General features: G+C 23.4%; 2 protein-coding genes across 2 annotated transcripts; both read right to left on the bottom strand. All coding sequences in view use genetic code 6, as the record gives it.

The window, feature by feature from the left end:
• Positions 1 to 173: 173 nt before the first annotated feature.
• On the bottom strand, positions 174 to 4549 carry TTHERM_00578810 (hypothetical protein; the record flags this gene model as incomplete). The annotated part of the gene is made up of 2 exons (XM_001022882.2): positions 4086 to 4549; positions 174 to 3990 (listed from the first exon to the last, which is right to left on the bottom strand). Exons 1-2 carry the CDS (start codon positions 4322 to 4324, stop codon positions 174 to 176), a joined length of 4056 nt encoding a protein of 1351 aa, XP_001022882.2. The 5' UTR covers positions 4325 to 4549.
• A 3818-nt stretch (positions 4550 to 8367) lies between these two features.
• On the bottom strand, positions 8368 to 8724 carry TTHERM_00578800 (hypothetical protein; the record flags this gene model as incomplete). The annotated part of the gene is made up of 1 exon (XM_001022881.2): positions 8368 to 8724. The coding sequence occupies one exon, from the start codon at positions 8722 to 8724 to the stop codon at positions 8368 to 8370; it is 357 nt and encodes a 118-aa protein (XP_001022881.2).
• Between the last annotated feature and the right edge of the window lie 1106 nt (positions 8725 to 9830).

Here is a 9830-nt window from a genome sequence, read left to right as displayed (position 1 = left end):
GATAAATAGCACTAATTTAATTTTTTTATTTATTTATTTTTAGGTTTTTTATGGATTTATTGTAAATATTTCATTAATAAATTCTTGAGATTTAACTTTTGTTAGTTCGTAAAAATGGTTTAATTATCTACCTGGTTTATTTATTTATTTTATTTGTTTATTTATTTATTTATTCAAGAGTAATCAGTTTTGAGATTTTGTGAGATAAGTTACTTTTTTTCAGACAAGAATTTGTTTGGTTGTTTAAGCTGTGAAGATGATAGTTTTATGCTAGTTGTATCTTTACTTTAATAAGGCTGCTAGTTGTTGATGTTTAATTTGAAATTATATAATTAGTTAGTAAGTTGGTTATGAGCAGCATGCTATTAACTTTTCTACTCATATATTTAATTTTAATTATTATGATTATTATTTGCTTAATTTGAATTATTGTTATTTGGTTGGACTATAGAATTTCTGGAGCTTTGCTGGGAATCACTTTGAATTTTGTGCTTGTTGATTTATTAACTTATTTATTTTTCTGATTCTTTTTAACATTAATTATTCCTAAAACTGAATTCAAATTAATTAGGGTTAAGATTAGACTGCAAAAAAGGGTTTGCTTTAACTTAAAGTTACTCCTTTTAATTGCCTTCATTTGGGTTAGTCTTTTTTTATTCATAATCTGAGGAGCCTGCACTTTATTTCTTCTCTGTTAGGGAAACAAAATCACTCAACTTCATTGTTTAATTATTCTTTTAATTTAGCTAAGAAGATGGCTACTGCTATTATTGGCTAAGATTATTTTTTTTCTATTGAACTTGATTCTAAAATTAGTTACTCAAAGATAAATTATTTTAATTTTCCTCATCTTTTGGGGATATCTCTGTTTTGGATTTCTGATAAGAGTTGAATCTAATTCTCTGTTTAGAAAAATTTTGTTTGCTTTAAGACAGAGTATTTTAATGTGTGTAGATTTTTGGAAGAGTTGTAGTTGAAGTGTTTTGTACTTGGGACTGATCTTATTACTATTTCTCTTTCGCATTTGTGTTTTGATAATTGGAAATTTAAGTATTTTCTATAATTTAAGTAATATTATTAGAGGTTGTTTATTCCTAATTATAGTTGAAAAACCCTATCTTTTTTTTAGTGTCACTGGAGTTTAAATTGAAAACTTATTGTGAATGGTAGCTCTTTGGTTTGCGTACTCTTTTCTTTTACTGTGCTGAGTCTGGATTATTTGAATCCAGCTGCTAAAAGCTGCTTACTGAAAAAACCTTTCTAGAAAAATCATAATTACTTTAAATGTTTTCAGAATCCTTGTCAGCTTCCGTGTTGAGCCTATGGAAATGGACAGGAGAAAAATTATCCTCGCTAATATCATTAGCGTTGTTATCTATTTTATTATCATTGTTATTTTGGCATTAAAATGGTTTGATGATTGAATTTTTTTTCTATCTTGTTGATAAATTGGCTTCTGATTAAGTTCTTAAGTTAGATGATTAATTCAGAGAATTTGGATCCATTTGTGCAGGATAAATCACTTTTATTCTACTCTTCTTTTTAGCTGAGCTACTTATAGAAGTTGATTTTGCTTGTTTTGGCTATTATGAGTTTGAATTTTTTCTAGATAAATTTGATGCTTTTTCTGTAGGACTCTCTTCTTCGATTTGAGAGGCTCTGCTCACTAATTTTTCAGAGTTTCGAATATGATCATCTATAAACTCATTAGTGTATTTCTGCTCTTTGAATTCTTCATTCTATTTTCTTGGTTTTTGTATACTACTACTGCTCTTTTTATTCTCAGAACTGCTCTAGTTTTAGTCGTTCACATTCTCACTACTGTTGCTTGATATCTTTTAAGTTAAGCCGTTTTGTTGAGAATGAAGGATATTCAAGTAATTTGATTTTTAAGAATGTTGTAAGTCTACTTTATTAGCTTTATTTTAGAAAATGTTATTTATTTGATTTATTAAATTTTCTTTTCCGTTTCTATCATCTTCAGGACTGATATTTCGGCTATTTAAATGGTAGCTTTGGTAGCTGTTTTATCCTATGAGAGCTTGATTTTATAAACCAGGGATAGGCTGTAAGTTGAATTAGAAGCACGAATAGTCCTTATTTAAAAGCTGTTTGTTATCTAAAATATTAATTTCATTTTAAGTACCATTTATCGATTAAACTAGTCCATTTTATGATTCATTTTGCATTTAAATTTAAAAATCAAAGAATTAGCGACTCTAATTGAAGTTTAACTTGTCTTCACCCGAGCCAGAAGAACTGTTTAGCATATTTGTTTACTACTTTTATTATAAATTAACATTTTGTTATAATTATAAAGAATTAAGCAGATTGTTGTTGTTGTTTTGCAAATTCTGTTGCAAAATCGAAGTAGGTTATTAATGAGAAGAAATTTACTATTTTTCTTATTCTATTTATTTTTTTTTCTCGTTTTGTAAGTAGTTTATTTTGAGAAGAGAGGAAGAAGAAAATGTAGCATAATTCAAGTTATTTTTTTTATCTTCAACTTGATCTAAATTAGCATCTCCTTTCTCTGATTTTTGCAATCCTTCTTCATATAATGGATTTTTCTTATCAAAGTTATTTAGTGCTTAATCTTAATTTTGATTAGAATAAATAGAGTTCGAGAGCTTAATTTCACTTTATGATCTAGCTGCTTGGCTTTTTCTTTTTTGCTTTGTTTGGATATGATATGAAGAAGGAGCATTTGCGTTTTACTAAACAATTTTCAAGTTTAATTATTCATTCTGAGTTTAATTATTAGAAAATTAGGATTTGTTTATGATTTGGCTTGGGTTATTATTTTAGACTCTTTACATCAATTACTGTTAGATAATTGCAGCTGTAAAAGAATTTGTTTAATTTTATTATGATGAGAGTGTTGTTGAGTCGTCAGAAGTAAACTTTGGTGTATCGTTATTGATGGTATTTCTAAACATATCGATATTATTTGAGTTAATGCTGTGAGGATTATCAGTTATACTGTTTGAGTTTGATTAAACTGAGTCCTCATTTTATTCAGTTTTACAATATGCGTAATTCTAGTGCTAGAATTAGGGCTTGGGAGGAATATTTTATCGAGCTTTAAATTAATTTTTAATTATAGAATTAGCAGCTTGGAATTATTGAATTTTAGGAATTTAATTTTAAGTCTACTGATTGTTTGTAAAAATATGTTTCCATTAAGACGATGCTGTAGTAAAAGAAGTTTGGTTGTTAAATTTCTGTTCTTTTAAGGGTGAATTCTCTCCACTCACTAAAGAAGATGATGGATAATTATTTGAGTTTAAATAACTTTGATTGTAATTTTAATGCTGAGAACTATTTATAGGATTATTTTTGAGATATTATATCTACTAAGGTTATTATTTTTATTAAATATACATTTGATGTGTTGCAGATGGTCCACTCTAGTTATTATATTAAATTTTTTATTCGCTTTAAGTAATTTATGGTATTCTAGAGCTGTTTTCTAAAATGTCGTAAGCAGATTTTTTAATCGGCGAGTCTGCTTCGCTCTAACACCTGTATTTGTATTACTGCTACTATTAGAGTATTTATGAAGAAGGAAAAGGTTAGTTTATCATTTACAAGGAGTTTTACATGCTAGATAAATTTTACTGTTAAAATTATACTGGTGCAGGCATCATTTATTTGACGCCTTATTATAGGGAGTACATATTTTAATGAAGATATTGACTTTAATTAAGATTCTGCATCTGCTAGCGACTTAACTTGCTATTTTATTGGCTTTAGTTATCATTTAAAAAGCCAAGTTATTGTTACTGTTATTGTAAAAATTAATATGAATCTTAGCGTATAGAATAAGTATATCCAGTTGGCACAATTCCCTAATTGCTGGGAGCAGAGGAATCATTTTAATGAACCCTATTTGAAACTTGGTCATTTCCCTGCCTTACATTGCCAAAAAAATCCTTGGGAAAAGCGCTATTATACCTCTTTAACACGACTAAAGTAGTCTTCTTTTACCTTGTAATTATAATCAAATTAATAAATACTCTGCATTAATAATGGAAATTCCTTAAGAAGAAAGAATAAAATAAATCTCAAAAGATCAATCTTACGAAGTATCTTCTTCTGGATTAGCATTCTTAGCTCCATTAAAAAATTCATTTCTCACAGTAGTTCGAAGCTTAGAGCATCTCTTCACAGTACCTTCTGCTGAAAAAGACCTTTTTGCAGATGGCATTATCTACTACTAGAGAGAATTTAAGTCGCTTTGAGGTGGTTCTTCGTTTCTAATTAGTTTTTTTTATGAAGGAGCCAACTGATTCATATTCTCCCTCACACCTGCTGCGTTCATCTAACGAAAAAGGGTAAGGAGTATTGATTAGTAAGTCAAATTAGAAGTGGGCAATAAATAGCTCCTTTTTATTTGACAAATTATTACTATATTTATTAGTATTGTTTAGTATGAAGATTGTTTATTTAATATTTGTTTCTCTATTTTCTTGTTTGCATCAAAATAAATGTAAAATCGAGTGTTTATGCATATTTATTTATTTACTTACCAACTAGTCAGTTTATTAATTAGCTTGTTTGCTTATTTTTTGTTAATTAAGGGCAAGCTACCAAGCAAGAATAAAAGCAATTAAGCAGGCAATAAATGAATGATACATTTAACAAAATAGCTCTATACAAAATCAATAAAGATAGGTTTCTAAGAAAATGAATGAATAGAAATTTAAAGGTGATCAAATTCCTTTGAAATTTTATTGGCTCTTATGAATAGAAAAAAGAACTAAGAAAATATTGTATAAGATTGAGTATAATAAATCATATCTAGTCTAATTCATTTTAGTTCGCAGGAATACTCTCATTTGTTAAATATTGAATTTTCTTCAAAAAATATATGGTTATTTTTATATTTTTTTTCATTTTCGCTTAATCTTGTAAGTAAAATTTACCTTTTTATCATTTTCAAAATAATAGTGATCTTATATCTATTTATTCTTAGCCACTTATATTTCATATTTAAATAAGCATTAGCTTCCTTGCATATTTTTACATTGAATAAATCTTTAAAACTAATTTTTTACTGCACATTTAGTTTTTATTTACTTTAATTACATCTAATAGTAAATTAATAATCTTTAAACAACCATTCAATATTTGTTATTGACCTTTGCACTCTTGGTTTCGCAATTCTTCCTCCACTAATTTAATTTATAATTTTTTTTATTGAAACGAATATTTCGCAAGTAAGTGATTGTTTCGCCATTCCTATCATAAAATGCATCTATTTATTTGATCTTCATATAAATTTAATTTTAATTTTAAATTCAAATAAATATCAAATTTGAATAATTTACTTTTTAATATTTTTAATTCCAAAAAATTATTTTTTTATTGTAAAATAATAATTTAAATAAATTATTTAGCTCATTATCTTTTTTTTAAAATTTTGATAGATAAAAAATTGATAAATTAGGCTTTTGTAACTAACTATTGCGACTTATTTCTGAATTAAGATATCAAGTATTAGTGATCATCAAAGCATTTAATTTTCAATCGTTCAAGTAAGGTAAATTTACTTTATCATGTAGAATTTTTTAAAGATATAAAACAAAAATATTAATTTAAATCTAAACGAAAGAAAAATTTGAAAGTACTATGATTTCTTTATTTTAGGATAGTTATTAAATATTAATCAAAAGTGAATTTAATCAGGATTTTCATTAAAACGCAATAGGCTTATAGAATTCATGGCTTTTATCGTGCAAAATAATTTGTTTTTTTTAATTTTTTAACAAAATCAGCTAAAAATACTTCATAAATATAAAATCATATTAAATAATTTAAAAAAATAAAAACATAATTAAAATAATAATAATATTATTTCTTAAAAGATCTTTAAATAAAATAAATTTATCTATCTATCTTTGAATTTAAAAATCTATTAAAAATAACTAAAACTAAGATAAATTTAATTAATTCAGTACTATTACTTACACCCTTAAATTATTTCCATACAAAAAAAAAGTTAAGATAGTTATCACTAAAATATATGTTCAATCAAAACGTGTGGATAATAAATACTTTTTCTTTATATGATTTTAGCAATAAAAATGCGTAAAATTTAAGTAACAATTATTAGTATTGTAAAGCAAAGTATTTGTTATTATTGTTGCTTAAATTTAAATAAAAATTAAGAATAAAAGAGTTAAGGAGTTTATTTATAAATTCTAATTGTTATAAAATAGGGAAAAACTATTCAAATATTTTAATTATTTAAATAGTTTTAAAATTTATCTCAGAAAAATTATTGATTTTATTTTAAAAAACTAAAAATGTTAGCTCTAACTTCTATTAATTGAATTTTTTAAAAACAAATAGTTTTTTTGATATAATAAACAATTAGCAATCAAACATTAATTTTTATGTATGTTTTAAGCATAAAAAATTTTGATCAAAATATAACAAAGAATTTTAAAAAATATTTATATTTCAGTGAATAAAACATTTAAATATTATTCTTTGTTATATTTTAATATTATGAGTTACTTTTGGCACATTTTCTAATAGGTTTTTACATTTTTAAATTATTTCAATTAACAAATAAGATTGATGATTAAAGTTTTTTTTGAAAATTAAGGTTTATTTATTATAAACCTAAATAATATAGTGTAAAAGAACCATAATTCTGATAATTAATATATTTCATAAATCATTATTATAAAAAATATTACTTTTTTTGAATCTCTAAATTAATAACTCAATTTTCCTAACTTAAATTAAAACCATCTAATTTTTTTCTTTCTTTTTTTAAAAGTGGCAAAAAAATCAATCTTGTTATCTATTATTTTTACAATAAAACTTGTTTGTACTACTTTCATTATTTTATCAATTATAATTATATTAATTTAAACTTCTTAAAACTAAAAAAATCTTTCTAAAAAACAAAATTTTTTGGAAATTACAAAAATAAAATTTTAAATAATTTTCAATAAAAAATGAGAAGTTTTATTAATTATATAATCAAAATTATGTAACGTTTTTTTTAATTTTACAAGTATAATTGTATTGTAAAAGATAAAAAAGTAAAGATTTTAGTTAGATATAATTTGTAAATAAATGAATAATAGCTGACATATCTATAAAAATGTATAAATAATAAAGATGAAATATATTACAAAACTAGGATAGGATATTAAAAAGTATTAAATAAATAAAGCATCCTTTTTAAAATAAAGTTAATTAATTTTTTTTATAATTTTTTGTTGAATCATTTATTTATTCATTAATTAGTTATTACTTAAACACAAAAATATGTTTTATTTATTTAAATTTTTTGTTTGATTAACTTGTTCAAGTGAGTTAAATATTTATTTATTAATATATTTTTATTTATTTATACAATATTTTCTTGATTTATTTTATGATTTTACTCCTAATTTATTTATTTTTTTTATTATCTTCTATAAATTAACTGTTTAATGTATTATTTTAATAATTAATTTATGCATAGAATTTTTATTCTATTGATTTTTCAAAAAAAAATTATCTGTTAAATATATCATCAAAAGCAATTCTATTTTTTAATTTTTAATTTTTAAGCATATTTTTTCAATAGAGATTTAACTTTCTCAAAATTTTAACTAATAATTTTTCAATTTTTTATAAGTTCTCCAGTCAATCAAGAATTCAATTAATTCTAAATTAATTTATATTTCAAAATTTTAAGCAAACTTTTGCTTTTATTTCTCAATTTAGATTTAAGCATATTCAGACAAAATTTCTGATTGTTGATTTTTTGTTTAGCTTGATTAGGTTTAAATTATTTATCCTAATATCAAAATTGCTTAAAAATAAATTTCTATACTTATTTATTTATTTTGTTATTATTCAATATTTAAGTAAGTAACTGTAAAATTTTATTTAAATGTTAACATATTTTATTAGTAAATTGCTTTTATTGTTCTTTACATTAAGCTATTTATTTACTGCTTTCATAATTCATCTTATCTATCTATATAAATTTATTTTTATCAAGCGCTTCCTAATTGCTAAATTGACTATTTGATTGTTGAATAATTAAGAAGAGGCAGATGGACTAAAGAAGAGTACGACTTTAGACATAATTAAAACGTGCTTTATCAGTTACTAATTAGTGCTATTTGATTTTATACATGTTTATAAGTATTTTGAAAAAATATTATTTTTATGTTATTATTTTAATAGTGTGTGTTTTCATTTATTATGTGTATTGTTAATATTTATTTGTACTATTTTCATATTTTTTTGGTTAGAATTTTTATATTTTTAAATAAATTAGCTGGTGTTAATGAATTGACAAGGGGTTGTCTTCAAAAGAAGATTTGGTCTTTTTCTGTATTAAAACTATTTTCAAATTAGCCAACAATTGCATTTTTACTCTAACTCCTCGTCGTCTAGCACATTATATTCCTTCCAGTTTTCTACTATATGCACATCTATGAGATTATCACTAAATTATATTTTATGCTACTTGCCAAATTTTAAGATAGGCTATCCTATCGAGTCAATACGCTACCTATCTCGATAAGTTGGGGAATTCTTTAAAATTGTCGTAGAACTATATTTAGATAGCTCTGAGTTATAGTTATTTTTATCTTCTAACTTAAAAGAATTATTATGATCTGCTATAGTGCTTGCTTCTAATTTTTCATTATTTTTTTGCTAGAGTTCAATTTAGCTACAATGCTAGTTTTCAATTTGTGACATTTACAACACGATTTGCTTTAAATTTTAGAGATTTTGCTTTAAATTGATTTCAAAATAGCCAATCCTGCTTTCAAATGTATTTATTGCACTGCTTAATATTATAATTTTAAACTTAAGCTGTAAGCTATTATATGAGAAATTTCTGTTAAATTATATAAAAAGGTTGATGCTAGATGCTATTATAGCTGTATTAATTAAGAGTTTTTAAAGAGAGAATTGATTGGTAATTGCTCTGCTGTGTTCTCTTTGCGATTACTTAATGACTACTTTTTTCAGTTTTGTTTAGTATTTTTATTAAATTTGCTTGATTAATTTAATTAAGGGTCGGTCTTTGAATTTATATGTGTATGTATGTTTGTGCCTATTTTATATGTATGTATGTATGATTTAGATAGATTCTTTTTTAAATAAATTTTCTAACTCACTATAATTTGTTTAGAATTATTATTAAATACATACAGACATATAAGAAAGTCAGACAATTATTTGCTCCTTACCAGCTGGTTTATTTCATTTGATTGGTCCATTCCTTTAGCATATTTCGCTAATATCTTAAATAATAGTGTCATTCAATTTAATAATTCTTTCTGTCAGTCAGTCATTTATATATTTATTTTAGGTGTTTATAATTAGTCTTTATAAGCAAGCAAACAATTACTTTAATTAATCTTTCAAATTTAAGCATCATTTGAAAAGCTCTTCCTCCAATATTTATTCATTTATTTTATTATGCAATTTTATTATTTTCACAGCCACACATAGAATGTTCAAACCACATTTGTAATTATAATAAAAATCCATTTGTATTTCAAATAAAATAAGAAAAATTCATTTAATAACTCATTCAACATAAGCTAACTCCTATCATTAAAATAACTTAAATATCTGTACTACTTTAATTAACTCAAAAACATATTAATTTTCATATAACGCTCTCAAATTCAAATAACTATGGTAATTTCTTTGAGAATAATTTAAATTTCCTGTCATATTACACTAAAATCTCCTTTTTATCTCCAAATTAAATTCTACCTATTTTGCTTCAATATAATTTACACAAAATCAACATAATTATATAATTTAGAGTTCCTCCTTGGAATATTTAT

This window comes from Tetrahymena thermophila (assembly GCF_000189635.1).
Source record: "Tetrahymena thermophila SB210 genomic scaffold scf_8254464, whole genome shotgun sequence".
Lineage (NCBI taxonomy): Eukaryota > Ciliophora > Oligohymenophorea > Hymenostomatida > Tetrahymenidae > Tetrahymena > Tetrahymena thermophila.
The sequence above is the reverse complement of the archived record's forward strand: the minus strand, read 5'-3'. Positions and strand labels throughout refer to the sequence as shown.